The following is a 19,750-nucleotide window of genomic DNA, read 5'->3' as shown; positions in this document are numbered from 1 at the left end:
TGCTAAAAGTGGTGTGTGCTGCAGAGCCAGCTTTGCAGAGATACATTTTCTTTGTCTTTAATAGTCACCTGTGTGGCTAATCATAATTTGTAACGTTATATACCTATGTGTTTTACAAAGGCCTTCCTTTATGAAACAGCAGAATGTAAAGGTACAGTATGCAGCCACCTGTTGGAGCAATTACTGTAGTAAAGACAGAATTACCCCATCCCACACACACACACAAACACACACGCCCTAGTCCTGCCCCAGTCACGTGAACAACCAATATGGTACACACACAAACCAATACAGTATGCACACAAACCAGTGTAGTACACACACAAACCAATGTATTATGGCCTGCTTGCCCCCCCTATAAATTATAGCATTCCCTTGTCAGGCTTTAGTCTCCAGACAACACAATGCACAGACAAATGCAGTTCTCTGTGGCCGTGCACTTGGGCCATTTCTTCTCACTGTCAATGGCGATGGATCTCAGCTCAAATCCCGAGTTTGAGGCATGAGCGCATCTCAATCACAGCCCCTCACCCCGAAGGAGGAGCGTCGGGCATTTCAATGGAAGCTGGTAAGACACCCTGCACAACTGCGCCTTATTGCTAGTGTTTCGCCTTCGCCTATTCCAGCTAGACAGGGAAACCAGAGGGGGGGGGGGGACTTTTTCAACTTTGGCAATTCAACAGATTTCTTTTTTTTTTTTTTACTACGGCTAAAATCCAATAAAATGAATGCATAGAGAAACAATACTGGTGTTATGGATCCGGGTGCATTTGCACATAGGAGGGGATAGATGGCAAACGCTGGGGGAACAGTAAGTAGCATCAGGTCCATGGCAGTGGGTGTGAACACGTCCCTAATCGCGCAGGAGCCGCAGCTTCCCTCCACACCAACCCGCCCGCCCGGCTGCTCTCCGCGGGGAGAGGACTCGAGTGGACGCGGCTCCGAGCTGCGGGTCTGGGCAGCTGTCAGCGCCCCGGAGGTAGGAGGACAGAGCCGGTGTGCGCCGGTACGTTTCAGCTGGTTACTTTAATCTTGCTCCGAGCCGATCCGCATTTCAAACTTCTGTTACTGTGTTGCTCTGCGGAGCTCGAGGTGTAATGATGATATTGTCTCTACCTGCAGATGGATGGAAACGTGCCCTTGCGACATTGTTTTAAAATCTGTAATCAAGCTAGACTGTTTCAACAAGTTGTAAACTGTCTTATGGAAACGTTTAAGAGTATTTATTCTGCAGTGAGGATGAGGGTGATTCGCATGTTCAGTGTGGATGTCTTGTGAGCTGAAAATAATACAGAAAATGTTTTGTTTTCTAACTCTTTTTGTCAGCAAATTAGAGAGAGATTAGAGAGAGATCTGTGCACCTTCCTTCACAGAGCTGTGAGTGCAGTATATTCCACAGGTGGGAAAGTTGTTGAATATGCCCAGCATCTGTGTGCTCGTCCACATATACCCAGGCTGGTATGTTGTGTATTGTTTTAAACAGGTTTCTTACATTGTGAAGAGCTGATACCTTGTCAAATTATAGTTACATATTACAGAATGATGTACACCCTGTAAACGTGAAGAGATGATAGCATTCATTGCAGTATATTTACTTAACATTTGACTATTTGAACATATGTGTAATGAGACACGTTGAAAGGTCTCATTTACAGAAATTAAGGATGTAGGTGTCATACTTCCAATTTAAGACATCTTTATAACTTCTTTCCCAGATTTATATATCATTTCTGAAGTCTACGTACATCCCAGTTATTTGTAAGAGTCTTTCACTGTGTAGTTTCTGTGCTCAATGTCTGGTGACCGAATCTTTAAGAATGCCTAGGGTTACTTTGTATAATCCATGCTTAGTATTAAGACTATTTTGTTTGGGAAAGAGACATTTCTTTTTGTTAATAGGAGAGTCTGAAGACAGATTGTATTTTGTAGGATCAACAAATAAACCCCCTTCACAGTACAGGACATAAGGATTCCTGGTACACTACATTAGTCTAAAAGCAGTTCATATTTGTTAAGACTGTTTCTGTGGTTCCTGGAATAAAGCATTTAGATACCGTCCTAGTAATCGTTAAACAGCCTGATAGTATTCAACTGTCAGCTCAACACTAGTGTTTTCATAACACTACAGCCAACAAGGCTGGGTCCCACAAGGTTAGTATATGAGCTTTTCAGGTTTTTTATCTGTTGTGCAAGTGTGAGTCAGGTCTATCGAGAAGGTTAGGGATGTTTACCCAACCATAAACATCCACAGTGTTTTTAAAGAGCATTATTTTAGTGTTAGGGGGAGGGAGCGGCAGGAACTGCTCAGGGAAGTCCATTGCCACTGCTAAAAGATAGTGCTAAATGGACCTAGAGAGAATTATTACTGTGCATGCTGCAGTCAACAAAACACCTGCCACCGTGCTTCCAATAATCTGCATTGCATGGGCAGAATTAAGTGTATACAGCATAATATTACCTCACTGTCTCTTTACATAATGGAGCATGTATGTGTGGTGGTTTAAGGCCTGCCTTAAGGAAAGGAAAGCTGAAATGAATCCAATTCCAGCATATGATAAGCAAATTATTGCCAGCTAGAGCATAAAACAGGGAAGAATAGATGTCGTGTGTAGACATTGACCTGGAGATTCCTGAGAACAGATGGAGTTTGACTGGGGCATATAGCCAGAAATAACACTGTCTTTCAGCAGGTAACTAGAGTTGGTTGTTCATTTTAAAGAGTATACAAAATATAACTATTGATGGAGGTTTTGGGCTCTAAGAAGCGAACAGAACAGACAGTGTTGTATAAAGAGGATTGTGGAAAGTGAACTCGGAGGATTGTTGACAAATGTCAGAATATGTTTTCCCACGTATTGACAACCATCTCAGTTCTCCTCCACTACACATGGTACAATGGAAGAGCAGAATGACGCATCTTCTGCTCATTCTACGTGATGTCAGTTGTCGACCGCAGTAGGCCACACAGATGCTACCACGCTCTGCTGCCAAAGGTTTTTGTTCCCAACTCATGGCCACGTATGTGTTTGGTGCCTCCAATGCAAGCATTTCCATTGGACCATGTATAAGCCAGGACATAACATCATGGTAACACCACATCCTGTCATGTTTAGGTATGATTTTCAGAGTCTGATGCATCAGCCCCCAATATTATTTCTGTTGACAGACAAGTGTAATGAACATAGGAGCTCTTTTGAATCAAAACTAAAACTAAATCAAAACTTTGACACACCCATAACTTGCAAAGTATAACCTTGTACATGACTGTATGTATCGCCATCACTATCAGCCCATATCGATCCACTGCTGGACAAAGGCCACGCCAAGATATTTCCACTTGCTTTTCTTTTCCGTCTCACCAAATTCACATTTTATTATTTCCTCATCCCATCTTTTATGTAGTTGTCTTCTAGGTTTTTTTTCCATGTCTTGATTTCCATTCAATAGCTTCCTTTGTCCATCTTTGATATAGTTCATAGTTCATCCATAGTTCAGCCACAGTCCCACAAACAACACACAGGGGTTTAATGATTGCAGACAGACGTTAGAGCTGCTTTTTCTCCTCCTTTGCTCATGTACACCTCTCATACTTCTGTTGCTATTGATGTTTCAGTGGCAGTGATCTGTATTGGCATTGATACCAGGTAGCTGACAAATAACTTGTGCCATATCAGTTCTCTTCTGATATTTAGCTCATCGCGTCAACGTGCTCGTCTAATTTGAGCATTAATATTGATGCATGCGCTCCTATAACAGGCCAACAGCCTTCTTCCACAAGAGCCTGTGAAGAGGGAGATACTTGAGTCACAATCCTTTTATGTATTTTCCACCGTAATCTTACGAAATTACACGTACTCCATCAGTGTTCCTGGATAATTTCAATAGCACTCTATATATACTCAGTAGTCTTTAGAGTCCTGCTGAGAACTGTTTTCTGAAGCTTTCTGCGTCAAGGTGACAAATTGTGCGCTTGTTTTTTTCTTAATTTTATAATGAATTTTTGTATGGTTGTCATGGAAGCTTTGTGCACTAAAAGGAAATGGAAAGCAATGCCTTGCCTAATTATACTATAGAGGCTGTAATAGGTTTGTTTTTTCAATGAATAGCTTAAACTAAAACATTTGCTCGAAACCTACTAAAAGCATTCAAGGTATTTTGATGTTTTTCTTTGTAGCAGCCACATCATTCATATTTAACTATGAATATTTGAAATGTATAAATACTGTCAATGCTATTAATGAGAATTGTACGACTGTACGACCAAAATAATGTGCCACTGTAGTAAAATATGACTGTCCGATTGACCTCATCCTACTTAGAGGTCCCTCAGTTTATATTTCCATCCATCCATCTTTGAAACCGCTTATCCTGGCGAGGGTTGCGGAGTCAGTTTATATATGTTCAGCTAAAAAAATACTTGTCCTTGTCATCCATAGTAGCTATTTCCTATTATATTGTTATAATGTTTATAATCTAACATTTTACCTTTAATCAATGATTGCTATAGAGGAAGGGCTGATCAGCCTTCAGTTACCTGATTCAAATCCTTTAATCTGATCGGTATTATACTTGCAATTAGTCAGCCAATATTATTTCATTTCTGTTGGACTATGGTGGCATAACTTGATTTAGCTGTTGTATCTCCCTATAGATTGGTTGCCATTCTAATGTCTTTTGTTTTATTTGTGCTTTTCCACCAGTATACTCTTCATATTTCATGTTATATTAAATTTGTGCTTTTTACATATGCTGTACAGTGCTGCTTCCTAATATTTTGTTGAACAATTGTGGCCATTGTTTTTTAGAATACTGTTTACTTACTCTTGGTCCTTGTGGTCTGTTGTGTCCATGCATTATCTAGGTGTATCTCTTTACACATGTATTATCTCACCCCAGTAAATATCTCACAAACAAAAACCTTATTCCTTTGTAGCTGGCTTATGGGGATTTAAATTGAAGTTCACACGATAACATGCTGTGATCACTGATCCCCAAAGGTTTCGACTACCTTCCTCACCGTTGGCTTCTATTATTACAGAATACTAGGTGACGATAAACACAGCCTCTGCTGGAACCCCCTTATATGTTTTCCCAGGTGTATATGAGGGGAGGTGAAGCCATTATTCTACTTTAACTCAGCCCTTGTTTTCTTCAAGAGTGCGCAAAAATACATTCTTAAACATGTCTCCTGGGCTGCGTCTGCTAATGAAGTAAATTGTTTCCGTGACACCTATTACATGAAGAGTATTTATTGCAGTAGCTCCCTACTAAGTTTTATGCTTAATGATTAGATAAAGATTTTTCAGGAATTGTTCACCTGCGATGCCTTCATATGCTTGTTATTTTCGACCCCCATTTCTTTCTCCACTGCTTTCCTGAATTGTTTTACCCTGCTTCCATTAATGACTCTACAGTGAATTTACTTAAGAGTCCAGCACTATGAAAATAGGGCATGGCACAGCATTCACCAGCGCCTCGTGTCTGTGAGAGCGACACAGTGGCATTTTGAATGGAGAGGTTCCTAAGCAACAGGGAAGGTTTTTTCTTTTTTCTGAGCTGCTATTCACTCTAACTTTCATGTTCCTCCTTCCTGGTCTAATTCACTTACCTATGTGTGGAAGGAAAGCAAAATATATCATCTTAGAATGCTGGTCATATTTCTTAATCCGCAAAAGTGCAAATGAAAGATATATCAGTGAGGTAGAGTTTTAACATTGCATTGCTTTGATAACGGCATACTTCCTTCTTACTTTGAATGTCTCTTCTGGCTGTGTTGATTCAGTTAATATAAATCATTGCTTATTCCTATGGTTCCTGTGAAAGGAGACTTGGCAGGCAAACATTTTGAGAAGCATGTCTGAGTCAGGGGCATTGATCACACAGTATTGTGTGAAAAAAAAACATATGTAGGAGTTGTGTTTATATTGCGGAGAAATAGATTTCTGACATTTCCTGTATACTGTTAGTTGTGTAAATTGTGTAAACTGTGTGGAGTATTTTACGATAAAACACTTTTGTTTACAGCATTATGTTTAAAAAAGGTTGAACCCAACACAGATCTGTGACGCACAGACAATGGATAGACAGACATTTCCCATCTTACTAAATGGTTTTGAATGATAAAATTATGAATAAAAGGAACATTTTACTAATGAATATTTAGTGTCATGTAAATGAAGTGTAATTAACAGAGCAGATGGGGGTTGAGGATAGAATGTTCTTGTTAAAAAAGTCACTAATCATTTATAGTGGCATAATGGAACAATGTTACCCTTTCCCATTATTTTTTAATTAGTATTATTCCTCATATTCATTAATTGACATGCAAATCATAAAAAGTAAATAATTTATTTGACGGTGTCATCACCGGAGCACTCCCAAGATCCTAGAGATTGGAAATGCTGGGAACTGTAATAGGCCTTATTGTAGGCAGATTTTGCTGCCCTCATAAACAAACTCATTATTATTTCATGTGAACTTCAAGATCAGAGGGTCTGGAACCAATGCGTCTAATTGATTATTAAACATACCGTGAATCTGGAGTTTCTACTATCATCCTTTTGATGTAAATAAAGGAAGAAAACAAATGACAAGTGCTTTCTTAAGTAAGTTCCGGTTCAATTACGCTTCGTTCTTTAGTCATTTGAAATGGTTTGCAGACACTGTCCATCAGGTGGAGTCTGTCTTGACAGCACCTTTTTGAATCTAGATGGCATGAGGATTATTTCTGGATGGCTGGAGGAAACAATGATAGAGCAATAATGTAGATACACAGACTGAAGCTGTAACAATTATGGACACAGCAGCCAGGACTGAACTATCATCATATTGACAAACTGACACCCCAGTCTCATCATGCACAGTTTTTATAATAATGCCTTCTGTTCTCATGGTAAAAAATCCCATCCTTGTCCACTTCTGTGCATACATGTTCCCTGTACAAAGAACAAGTTAGAAATGCCCACTCCTATGAAGAATATTCCCCTGTTCAGACAGGCCTTTACAAGGTTATGTGCCACCGTAGTGTTAACTTTGATCGTTGTGTTGTGCCCTTAGGGCAGACGTCCGTTGTGTGTAATGCTAGAATGCCCAGGTCTGTTCAGAAAAAAATAAGCACAATTCAATGTTTAAAAAAGCTCTGGCGATATATCAGATTGTTATTATATCAGTATTTCAAACCTCCCTGAGAAGCTGCTTGACTCTGCATGCAATCAACAGTTATGTGAGCGTATTTCACAATTGTGCATAATGCAACATTGTTTTATTTTCATTTTATAGGTGTTCGCAAACAAAGATCGAGGAAAAGGCAAAATCTTTGCTGCCCTTAACACCATGTGGACAGACCTGGGCTCTCAGTGATGGAGATGACTTTTGTGGTGTCCCTCATAGACTTTCATGTGAATAGTACTTGGAAAAACCTTTCTGAAGTGGAAGAAAGAAGATTCCCCAATTCAACGGTCACTTTTCACAACCAAGTACACGATGCCTTGCTGGGCCTGGTTCTTGGCACTGTGTCATTGTTGACCGTGATCATGAATCTCCTGGTACTGTATGCTGTTAAGAAGGAGAGAACGCTGCACACTGTGGGGAATCTGTATATTGTGAGCTTATCTGTGGCAGATCTCATCGTTGGTGCTACTGTGATGCCTCTTAACATTGTCTACCTGTTGGAGAAGGAGTGGAGACTGGGACAAATGGTTTGTCAGTTTTGGTTGGTTATGGACTATGTGGCCAGCACAGCATCCATCTTTAGCCTCTTCATTTTGTGTGTGGATCGCTATCGCTCTGTGCGGCAACCGCTTCGGTACCTAAAGTATCGGACCAGAGCCAGAGCGAGCGTCATGATCTCAGGAGCCTGGCTTCTGTCCATGATGTGGGTCATACCTATCCTTGGCTGGCGGACCTTTTCTGATGTGGATCCAAAGCCCGAGTCTGAAAACAAGTGTGACACTGATTTTCGATTTGTGACCTGGTTCAAAGTCCTCACTGCAGTCCTCAATTTTTATGTCCCCTCTGCCTTCATGCTCTGGTTTTATGCACGGATATATATGGCAGTGAGGAAGCATTATCAGCAACGTGAGTGCATCAATGAGGCAGTCCAACCTTCTGACAGAAATGTTTTTTCCCAAAATGGAAAAATATCAGGAAAGAGGCACAAGACTGACAAGGTCCGTCAGGAGGATAGTGCTCCCTCTGAATATCCCCATGTTGATGGCTTGTTGGATCAGTACAGCTTAGGCCAGGCTTACTGCCCCAACGATATAAGTGAAGGACTTGGCTCAGATATCTGGGGTGAGAAACAAACACGTACATGCTGCTACCAAGCGTCCCTGTTCACTATTCCAAAACGTCAGAAGCACTCCCCACGAGACATCTTCTTGACAAGTACAGAAGGACACCCACTTGCCTCCCAAGGCACACAAGATGCCGCAAGAGAGATGGACTCTTCCATAGGTCTTAAAACGTCTTTGAAGTTGACATGCCTGCCTCTAAGCATTCTGCAACCGGATAATGGTGATGTCAAGACCATGTTTGTGTCGGTTAATGACTGCAACTTGATTGTGCCAAACTCTGTTGCTGGTGTGTGCGAGATAACGGACATCTCCGATGTTCAGAAATTTGCCACGGTTATGTGTAAAGATGAGTTCCCAAATCCTTCGCCCTCCTCGTGGCTTCACAGCACCAGTCCTAAAGGGGATTCAGCCAATGGGAACAACCTAAAACTGTCTTGGCAAAAGTTCTGCTCCCAGTCCAAGCAGTACGTTCAGAGTCTGCGTGTCAGAAAAGAGCGTAAAGCCGCAAAACAGCTGGGTTTCATCATCGCAGCCTTCATGGTGTGCTGGATCCCATACTTTGTGACCTTCATGGTAATGGCCTTCTGTAAGACTTGTATTCATCATGACCTTCACATGTTCACAATCTGGCTGGGCTACATCAACTCCACATTGAATCCTTTTATTTATCCCCTCTGCAATGAAAATTTTAAAAAGATTTTCAAGAAAATACTCCATATCAACTCCTGAGGACTCTCCCAATGTACAACACTATTAACACCGTTAAATACATTGTTTTATTTTTTTCTGCTGTGACAATTCACATTGTGTGTAAAATGTTCTGATCAATCATGTTCTGGATGTTTGTTATCATGTTTGGAATCATTGTAATCTGTATCAGATCATTCCAGTCAACAAAGATTTTGTATTCTTTGTTACAGAAACAGATCTAGCCAAGCGATATAAACCCACTGTACATGGCACTGACTACTTGTAGAAAGTATATTACTGTGATTTGTACAGACAACAGGTTTATTGTTTTCCATTCCACATGGAAACATAATGGGGTTTATTAGTAGTGTTAGTTTAGACTTCTTATCATATTTAATGTTTCCAAAAACAAAAAAGACTGTGACAGCAAAATGGCAACACCAATTTATAGCAGTCAGCATGACAGGAAGTAAATGACAGTATTTTATATTTTATCTTAATGTATTTATTTCTTGCAATGACACACTACAACTTTGTGATAAGACTGCTGTCTGATTAGAAAAGTGCTAGAAGAAGTGGATCTCCAATACAGTTACATAGCTTCACAATGGTAATACATATAACATATGGTTTCTATTCTAGGCTGAAACAGGCCTTTTCAGGTTAGTGTTAATATTTAAAACAAGGCACATCCTTATTTTATCAACAAAATACATTACAAATCCTTTTGCCTAAAACAGGTACTACAGTTTTTGCTCCTGTTGTTAACAGTCTGAAACACAGAAGAGACAATGACTTGGGAACCTCAGATGCTCACGTGGTGGTGAAAGGCAAAATGAGTTAAACTTAAGTAAGCAAGTAAATAAACCACACAGAATAAACTTTAATTAATAAGGGTTACATTCTTCATCATCAGTGTTTTAATAAGTCATTTTTTAAGGGAATCACCTTCCTCAAATAATGTACATTAGCGATTGGTATGTATAGAGCTCATTAATTAATGGAACTTAAATGTAAATCAGATTATTTGATGTGATCCTAATTTCTTTCAAGCCAAAGATTTAATATTAACTGTATTGCACAAGTGATTCATTCAGCTGATATTAGGTTCAATATAATTTTCTGTAAATAAATATATTTTTCTCCTCAAACAATGTAATAGAGAAAATATGAATGTAATGAGTGTTTTTAGATAACTGGCTTATTTTCATTTCACTGCTGACAAATTTCACAAAAAATATGTATTAAATGTCTCGTGTGTCAATTTGCGTTCTGTGAAAAAATATGTTCATGATATTAGAAAATCTTGTCACATACTGGTGTTTGTATCTGAAAAATAACTTTTAAAACATTTGAAACTTGCTATTTATTGTCCATTTTATAAACAAATATATGTTTTTATGTGTGTGGGTTGAAATGCCTTTATTTATGCCTTTTGTAAATTGTATATTACACAGTATTGAAATTATATACAGAGCCGTCTACTGCTACTTGACTGTCTGGTTTTGTTTTTCTTCGTCTTAGTAACTTGGTAAATTACTCACCACCGTTGACTCCATACTTATTCTGAATTTTAAAAGTCAAGCCTTTTGCTTGTTTAAATTCATGACCATGTTGGTAAGGGATGATCTGGATTATTTAGACAAAATTCACATGATTAAATGTTCTGAATAATGAAAAATGGAAAAGATATGTAAACATAACACATAAGTAAATGTTTATTAAAATGTTAGAATGCGACTGATAGCCTTTGATAGCCACAGTTGTTCACAATCACCAGTAAATCTAGATCAATATTCCTTTGCATTTGTGTTGAGGAATCTGGTGCCTTCAAATACACAGCACTTTATTTCCCTACTTCATTGGAAGACCACCAACAAAATTAATGTCTATAAAGTACAACAACATTCTGCAGTCGGATCAGAGTCGTAAACAGTATTCTGAACTGTACATTTCTGTCTCTTCCCAGCCAAGTTTCTTTTTTGGAGACTGATCAACAAAGCTAATTGCATTACATAAAAGTTAAACACTTTTGCATTGAGATAAAAGAAACAGAGTCTAATCTCCCTCTGTGAAGATGACCGGGTCCTTCTGTCAATCCAAGAGCTCTTAAGGAATCTTTGCCAAGTTCCTTTAACAAGCTGTTTTCTGACTGCAAACATTTTGGGCTAATGACCTTGACCGTTGTTTGACTGTAATTTGAAAGTCAGGGCATTTTAGAGACTTCAAGACTAAAATGATCAATGTTGAGTGTCAACACATATTTGCATAACTTTATAAGCAGCACAATCAGTTATTCTGGACTTAATATAAGCAAAAGGCAATGCAATGCAATATGTCTAATAAACAACTGATACCCATTAACTTTTTTACTGGCATGTTTTATGAAGATCTATGTAGTTCACAGTTTACCATACTGCATATCACTGGTCTCCTTTAGGGAAGGAAATGCCTTTGAGAGAAGTAAAATAAATACTGTTCCATATAAGTACTTAATGTGCATGTTTTTTTTTTCTGGCTTTCGAGTAAGTATACACCACTTAAATATAAATAGAAAGGAGACTTATACTCGAAAAGTCATTCTGCTGATCTGGGGTATGGGGACTACAGAGGCTTGTGACATCTTCCAGCGCCTGATGATGTCATTGAAGACGCTTGCTTCCTTTGTGCAGGTGTTCATAAGGTTCCTGTACCCATGACTGACAAAGGTCCCTGACAATGGTATCAACTGGAACAAAATCTATCAGTTCTTTTCAGTATATAATCCAGGATGTTGTAAAATACCAACAATTTATGTATTAGGAATCAAACAAAACAAACCACATAACCCAGCAGAACCATGGGATACATCTACACTGATTTCCTAGAAAGTGGTGGAGATACTCTATAATCTACGATGCGTGTTTTATTTATATAGAACATAAGAACATATAAAAGTTTACAATCAAGAGGAGGCCATTTGCCACATTGTGCTTGTTTGGTGTCCATTAATAACTGAGTAATCCAAGGATCCGATCCAGTCTGTTTTTGAATGTTCCCAAATTGTCTCTTCAGCCACATCGCTGGGGAGTTTGTTCAGATTGTGACGCCTCTCTGTGTGAAGAAGTGTCTCCTGTTTTCTGTCTTGAATGCCTTGAAGCCCAATTTCCATTTGTGTCCCCGGGTGCGTGTGTCCCTGCTGATCTGGAAAAGCTCCTCTGGTTTGATGTGGTTGATGCCTTTCAGGATTTTGAAGACTTGAGTCAAGTCCCCACGTAGTCTCCTCTGTTCCAGGGTGAGAAGGTTCAGTTCCTCAATCTCTCAGTAGGACATTCCCTTCAGACCTGGAATAAGTCTGGTTGCTCTCCTCTGAACTGCCTCTAGAGCAGCGATATCTTTCTTGAAGTGTGGAGCCCAGAACTGTCCACAGTATCCAGATGAGCTCTAACTAGTGCATTGTACAGTCTGAACATCACTGCCCTTGTTCTCAATTCTACACTTTTGACAATATACCCTAACACTGTTTGCCTTTTTTATTGCTTCCCCACATTGTTTGGATGGAGAGAGTGAGGAGTCCACATAGACTCCTGAGTCGTTCTCATGCGTTACTTCATCTAGTTCTATTCTTCCCATAGTGTAATTATAGTGGACATGTTTGTTACCTGCATGTAATACCTTGCACTTGCCCACATTGAATTTCATCTGCCAGGTGTCGGGCCACAACTGAATATCGTCCCTTTGAATAACCTGAGCTGCCGAGATTGTGTCTGCTGAGCCACCTATTTTAGTATCATCGGCAAATGTGACAAGTTTGCTAACTATCCCAGAGTCCAGATCATTAATATAGATTAGAAACAGCACAGGCCCTAGTACTGATCCCTGTGGAACTCCACTAACAACCTCACTCCAGTTAGAAGCGACTCCTCTAATCGACACCCTCTGCTTCCTAGACATCAACCAGTTCATAATCCATCTACTTACATTACCCTGAATGCCTACAGCTTCCAATCTGAGGATCAGTCTTTGGTGTGGAACCCTATAGGTTATTATTGTATGTTGGACTTACTTATTTGAGTATCTGTACATAGACAATAAATCGTGTCATCCTGATCAAGTCCAGTTGGTTTGCTCTGGCGCTGCTGAGCCTCTGGCTGGCCTGTATCCACGGACGCGTCTCTGCACATGTCTATGCCGGTCTAGTTCAGCTCGTTATGTGGCCCGACGTGAAAAACCACATCGCGCAAAGCATTGAGAATTTCGAAAGCTCATTCAGGGAGACGAGATTCCTGCATCGATGAACGCACAGATGCGGCACAACTCGTGTTTTATGAATCCCACAGGGATGCGCTCTGAACATAGCAAACGAGGAGAGCCGGTTGTAGCGAGTTGAGTCCTCTTCGCTGCTCCGCCTGGAAGTAACATTGTATCTTTAAACAGGAGAGGGAGGTAGACATTGTTAAGATGAAAAGGAACGGCGTGTATCAGTTTTTCTCGGTGTTTTCGTGCTTGGTTGTATTTCTGTTCTTGTTCTTGTTTTGGTTTTTTGTGTTTTATACGATGGTGATGACACCGTAATTTAAATTAAAGCATATGAGCATTGGATTTGGAGTGCAGTGGGTAGACTAAGTTAAACGAAGAAAAAGGACGCATATGTGTTGCAAGTAGCTATAGTCACTGTTCAAGCAGCTGTCTTGCGAAGGTAAGAAGGACCTTTGCTTAGTTCGTGAGCATAATTGATATTGAATAGGATTTTAATAAACACAAAATAGAAAGGCAAGCGGACTGAACGTTTTTTTTACACATACTTCTCGCAATCACAGTATTTTAGTTAGAAAAGTTCTCTTTGCCCAGATTTGGGTGTATTGCTGTTGTGAGCTCTGCACTGCGCTGCCCTGCCATGATTAAAACGCCTGACGTAACGACGTGCGTGCACTTGGATAACGCTCTACGTCTGACGTCACACGGTCAGGAGTTCTATCACGCATCCGAAGGAGGAAGTCAGCTCTTGGTAAGTAAACACAGTGGAGGGCTCTGCTTTGCGGGAGGATTTGGGGGTAATCGTTATAGTTAGTAAATGCAATTAATCTCCGCGTCCTCCAGTGTGTCATTTATATGTGCCTTGTTTGTCTGACGCTTTGGATATGACATAAACAAGGCTGGTTTAAGTTATTAAAGCACTCAAGTGATGGTTTGAAAGACAACTAACTTGGCACATATAATTCCCAAACATAGCAGCTGGTAAATAATTGACTTTATCATGACTACATTTCAAACATTTTAATCGCTTATACATTTTATGGCGGCTGAACCTCAGCTCGAACTACGTAGTTGAAATTGACTGAAGTGTTTTTCCTTCTCAAATAGGATCCATGCAGATATTAATAAGGATATAAGGTGTAACTTGAGCAAATAATTACATTAACCTGTTACCTGTGTCCTGCCCGCATGAGCAGCATGTGCACATTTAACATGTTCATAAAGTAATTAAATACGCAGTTGCCATACATTACTTATTACAAGGTTTCCTGTAAAAAGAGGAACATCCTCATTCCTAAAATTGCAGAAAATGTGAATGAATACTTTAACATTCATTTCTCTTGTGTGTAAAACATTTGATATATTCACAACAGCAAGTATTACAATTGAGTTCAATGCAGAGTTGAGCTCATTCTAACTCAAATCCTTTTGTGTTTTCTTACACGAGTATCACAGTCACCACATTTGAGGTCATATGACTTGGTTTCTGTTAAATGCATGTTTATTTTAATGGTGAAAGTGAGCACTTTATTGAAAGACTGAAAGGTCATCCTGAAATCTTTTTATTTTAAACTGCATTAGAACTTCCTCATCTGTTTGAATTAGTAAAACATTAATGATCAATTTCTACAATCATTGCACATTGAAACTCAGAGAGAGGATCTTGAAGAACACCTAATGGGGATGTGTGTATCTCTGCATTTGAGGATTGTTCTTACATTACATTGGTGTCGTGATCTCAGATTTGTTTTAAATGCCATGGCACTCTTACATATCCCATTTCTGATAAGCTTTCCCAGGGCACAATGGGACAAGTGCTAGGTGGTGTGGAAAGAGCGAATAGTCTTCAAATTGTAGCACAACCTGGGTGTGTCAGAGGATGGTTTGGGGATATTGAGAAATTGGTTTCCAAAATTGCAAACTGCCAGAAAAGGATCTTAGACCTTTTAGTACTTCTTCTTTCATTGCTTTAGGTCTCTGTAAGGAATCTAATGAATCAAGCTTGTGTAATTTACAATGTATATCAGCTGACTGATTGTGCCTGTGTGCAGAGAAACTTCTCTTCCTGTCAGAGGTAACCCTGTCAGGCTGTTGTCGAATTCCCCACCTGAAATTGCTTGAATAAACTACTTTGAATGATTCTGCAAACCAACCTCAGAGCAAAGACTTGTTTTCTTCCACAGTGAGTTAAGATAACAATAGCAGCGGAGTCACAACTGGGCAGGTTAGCAATTCAGTTTTTTTTTTTTTTTAACATATATACACTCACCTAAAGGATTATTAGGAACACCATACTAATACTGTGTTTGATCCCCTTTCGCCTTGAGAACTGCCTTAATTCTACGTGGCATTGATTCAACAAGGTGCTGAAAGCATTCTTTAGAAATGTTGGCCCATATTGATAGGATAGCATCTTGCAGTTGATGGAGATTTGTGGGATGCACATCCAGGGCACGAAGCTCCCGTTCCACCACATCCCAAAGATGCTCTATTGGGTTGAGATCTGGTGACTGTGGGGGCCAGTTTAGTACAGTGAACTCATTGTCATGTTCAAGAAACCAATTTGAAATGATTCGACCTTTGTGACATGGTGCATTATCCTGCTGGAAGTAGCCATCAGAGGATGGGTACATGGTGGTCATAAAGGGATGGAAATGGTCAGAAACAATGCTCAGGTAGGCCGTGGCATTTAAACGATGCCCAATTGGCACTAAGGGGCCTAAAGTGTGCCAAGAAAACATCCCCCACACCATTACACCACCACCACCAGCCTGCACAGTGGTAACAAGGCATGATGGATCCATGTTCTCATTCTGTTTACGCCAAATTCTGACTCTACCATCTGAATGTCTCAACAGAAATCGAGACTCATCAGACCAGGCAACATTTTTCCAGTCTTCAACTGTCCAATTTTGGTGAGCTTGTGCAAATTGTAGCCTCTTTTTTCTATTTGTAGTGGAGATGAGTGGTACCCGGTGGGGTCTTCTGCTGTTGTAGACCATCCGCCTCAAGGTTGTACGTGTTGTGGCTTCACAAATGCTTTGCTGCATACCTCGGTTGTAACGAGTGGTTATTTCAGTCAAAGTTGCTCTTCTATCGGCTTGAATCAGTCGGCCCATTCTCCTCTGACCTCTAGCATCAACAAGGCATTTTCGCCCACAGGACTGCCGCATACTGGATGTTTTTCCCTTTTCACACCATTCTTTGTAAACCCTAGAAATGGTTGTGCGTGAAAATCCCAGTAACTGAGCAGATTGTGAAATACTCAGACCGGCCCGTCTGGCACCAACAACCGTGCCACGCTCAAAATTGCTTAAATCACCTTTCTTTCCCATTCAGACATTCAGTTTGGAGTTCAGGAGATTGTCTTGACCAGGACCACACCCCTAAATGCATTGAAGCAACTGCCATGTGATTGGTTGGTTAGATAATTGCATTAATGAGAAATTGAACAGGTGTTCCTAATAATCCTTTAGGTGAGTGTATAGCTGATACACATCTAAAAGTTTTTTATTTTTCAATTACTGCAGTAAGTGTTCAGTGGTGAAGCGAGACACAGGCATTTATATGTTGCATGCTCAGGATTTTGTTGTTTCCAGTTTTCCTATTTTAAGAGTAATGTCTGTACAGGCTAATATGTGTTGATCAGTAATGTGCCCTAAGTTTTGGTTTTGTTTAATCTGTATCAAATAAGCTTAAAACCCCTTCTGTAATGTGTCAAATTAAGTGGCACGTAGAAGGCGAAGTAGGAGAGAGAAGTGATTCCTGCTGTCTAGAGCAATTTATCACTTTAGCAGGCATGATCTGCCATAAATCCTAAAATCCTCCTGTGTGCTAAATCACAATTTATCCTGCGTATCATTAAAATATATATTACCATAATATATAAAGTTTCAAAACAGAAAGTCATGGATGAATGCTATAGCACTGACATGGATAGATTACATTGGAATAATCAATTCCGAAAATACTAAAGACTTACTTCAGATGTCTTAAAATCTTACGGATAACCTGAGCGAAACTATACTCAAATAGTCAGTGGTTGGGGATTTTTTTTCAACTTCTAGAATATAGTGTTCTTAAATATTCCAAATGCATGTTAGATTGGCAGATACGATAGCATGAGTGTTGAAGTGTCCCAGTGGCAGCCTCTGTGCCTGTTGAATTTCATCAGTCTATCTTGATGTCTGACTAATGGGAGTCTAATTGACTGTCTGATTTGCATTATCAAGTAAGGAGTTTGTTACCCACTGACAGTTCAATCAATCAAATGCTAACACTTAGCACAGACAGCATTGTATCAGAGTAATAAAACATAATTGTCACTGTTCATAATTCTAACTGTTTTTGGCCTGTGTAACTAGTATATTGCCATTAATGCAGTGGTTCTCAGCCCTGGTCCTGTGGAGGCCCCCTACTCTGCTGGTTTTTGTTCCTACAGAGCTCTCAATTAATTAATTGAACCCTTAATTTAAGTAATAATTTGCTTACATTTGACTTTTTAACTGACACAATGTTCCTTAAACAATGTTATTCTTAACTTAAAACCCCTGCAGTTCAAAATAATGTTAAGGCTCTGATTTAGGAAATTACTAGTTAAGGGTTCAATTAAGAAACTCGGAGCTCAGTTAGAACAAAATCCAGCAGGGTAGGGGGCCTCCAGGACCAGGGTTGAGAACCACTGCCCTAATGGATTGTTTAAAACTGCAATACATCACCCAGTATTTTTGTTTGTGTCCTACATTTAATGTCCTACAGTTACATTAATGGCTTATTTTACATTCAAACAAACACATTTGAAGTCGAATATCTAGACTATATATTGGATGATTATCCCGGTATAAAAATGTAATGTTTGTCTTGGCAGTTTCAAACGACACCCTTCGTTAAAAATAATAATAAAATAAAACACAAGGGTTGTCCCAAACGGTGAATTTTTACCTTTGAAGCTTCGAAACACATTAACGAACATAGGTTCGTTGAATAGTATTCAAACATTGTCAATTTCTATCACGCGACAAACCTCCAAAGGTCTGGAGACTAAACGAACTTTCGAATGTTTGAAGACAGCCATATCAATCGCAGACGTGCTTATGTGACCTTTTTAGTGGGAAACATATTTAGATTATTTAATTTACATTTTTTCTCTCTGGACAGTCTAATATGAAAAACAATGCCATTAAAAGCTTGCTATAACTGAGCAGTGTTCCTGTAATTCTTCTTGAGGATGCAGCCCTGCCTTACATAATCAAAGCTGACATCTTGGAAGTTCCCAGCAATTCTAACTTAGGAGTTAAAAGAATAATAATCAGTACATGAGCATTGCAAGTCACAATTATATGCACAATTATAAGCTTTTGTAGCAACAAGTGAATATAAAAAAAATCCATGTTGTTCAGAACCTTGCTAATTGCCCAGGAACTACACAGGCATTGCATCTCCAAGGGAGAGAAACAGCCCATGAGTAATATTTTAAAGTGTTTAGTGCCACATAATAGCTGCATTTGGAGGATGGGATAAAGTCAAAGAGGAATAAGACCAACTATATAAATCTGTAGTTTAAAAAAATATATTACTTGTATTTTTTGAACATCTTTCTCTAACATGCATTGCCCTGTTTTGCTGTTTTCCCCTATGAATCATAATAACAGGAGCCTACACTATATCCTTGCAGATAATTCACATCCTTCACATGGAGGGCTCTGCCTACACAGTTTTGCACACGTCAATAGCAAACATAAATTTTGAGTTGCCTATAATAGCGTTGGTATTTACTTTCAACCACTTAGAACCACAGCATCCACTCGCACTGTGCTGGACATCTATGCGGGGTGGTGGGATTAGCTTCCTTAATAGACCTATGCATTGCATTTATCTTGGTTGAAGACGTATATTAACCATGAAATTTCTGATACAAATTTAATTTAAAGCAAAATGCATTTGCCCGATGAGTCACGCCTCTTAAATTTGTATTCATGATTTGCTATTCACAATTGAGATGCTGTTAAATACCTTATTTATTTCTAAACCAGGAGCTTGTGCAAATTAAAAACAGTTGGTACTTAATATTAGAGGATTTGTGTTACATTTCTTCTGTCATATTAATTGCAATGCTGTCCCTGCATGCCGGTGAATTTAAGTCTGTTGCAGAATAGTTCAGATTCTGGCAATTGTGTCATTACAATATCAACGATACATTACTGTAACACAGAACTTTGTCTCATCCTGTATTCTTTAAATGACTCCCCCGCAGTTGTAGAAGGGATAGAATCTGAACATGGCAACGGCTGCAGAGTCCACAGAGAAAGGCACCATAGCTCCAGGCGACAATCCCAAGCTGCAGTTCGCGCCTTTTAGCAGCGCCTTGGAAGCCGGTTTCTGGCATGAACTCACTCAGAAAAAAATCAATGACTACCGGCTGGATGAAAGTCCGAAAAGTATCAAAGGCTATTATTATAATGGTAAGTCCAGCTGCTAAATGCACATGTGTGTATATGTCCTGCCGACTAACTCTCAAAACTGAGTGTGTT

General features: G+C 39.5%; 2 protein-coding genes across 2 annotated transcripts in view; both read left to right on the top strand.

The window, feature by feature from the left end:
• The first annotated feature begins 684 nt into the window (after positions 1-684).
• On the top strand, positions 685-10,407 carry hrh1 (histamine receptor H1). The gene is made up of 2 exons (XM_066697831.1): positions 685-1,006; positions 7,279-10,407. Exon 2 carries the CDS (start codon positions 7,359-7,361, stop codon positions 9,021-9,023), a length of 1,665 nt encoding a protein of 554 aa, XP_066553928.1. The 5' UTR covers positions 685-1,006; positions 7,279-7,358; the 3' UTR covers positions 9,024-10,407.
• Positions 10,408-13,130: 2,723 nt separating this feature from the next.
• Positions 13,131-19,750, top strand: part of atg7 (ATG7 autophagy related 7 homolog (S. cerevisiae)) — a 59,711-nt gene continuing 53,091 nt past the window's right edge. The window contains exons 1-2 of the mRNA XM_066697824.1: positions 13,131-13,971; positions 19,474-19,681. Coding sequence (XP_066553921.1) covers positions 19,498-19,681 — 184 coding nt within the window. The 5' untranslated portion in view covers positions 13,131-13,971; positions 19,474-19,497. The remainder of the gene's footprint in view (positions 13,972-19,473; positions 19,682-19,750) is intronic.

Source organism: Amia ocellicauda, chromosome 3 (assembly GCF_036373705.1).
Source record: "Amia ocellicauda isolate fAmiCal2 chromosome 3, fAmiCal2.hap1, whole genome shotgun sequence".
NCBI classification, from domain to species: domain Eukaryota; kingdom Metazoa; phylum Chordata; class Actinopteri; order Amiiformes; family Amiidae; genus Amia; species Amia ocellicauda.
This window is presented reverse-complemented; position numbering and strand designations above follow the sequence as displayed.

Excerpts from the sequence above, each read along its gene's own strand:
- hrh1 (XM_066697831.1), top strand. The coding sequence starts at position 7,359 with ATGGAGATGACTTTTGTGGTGTCCCTCATAGACTTTCATGTGAATAGT.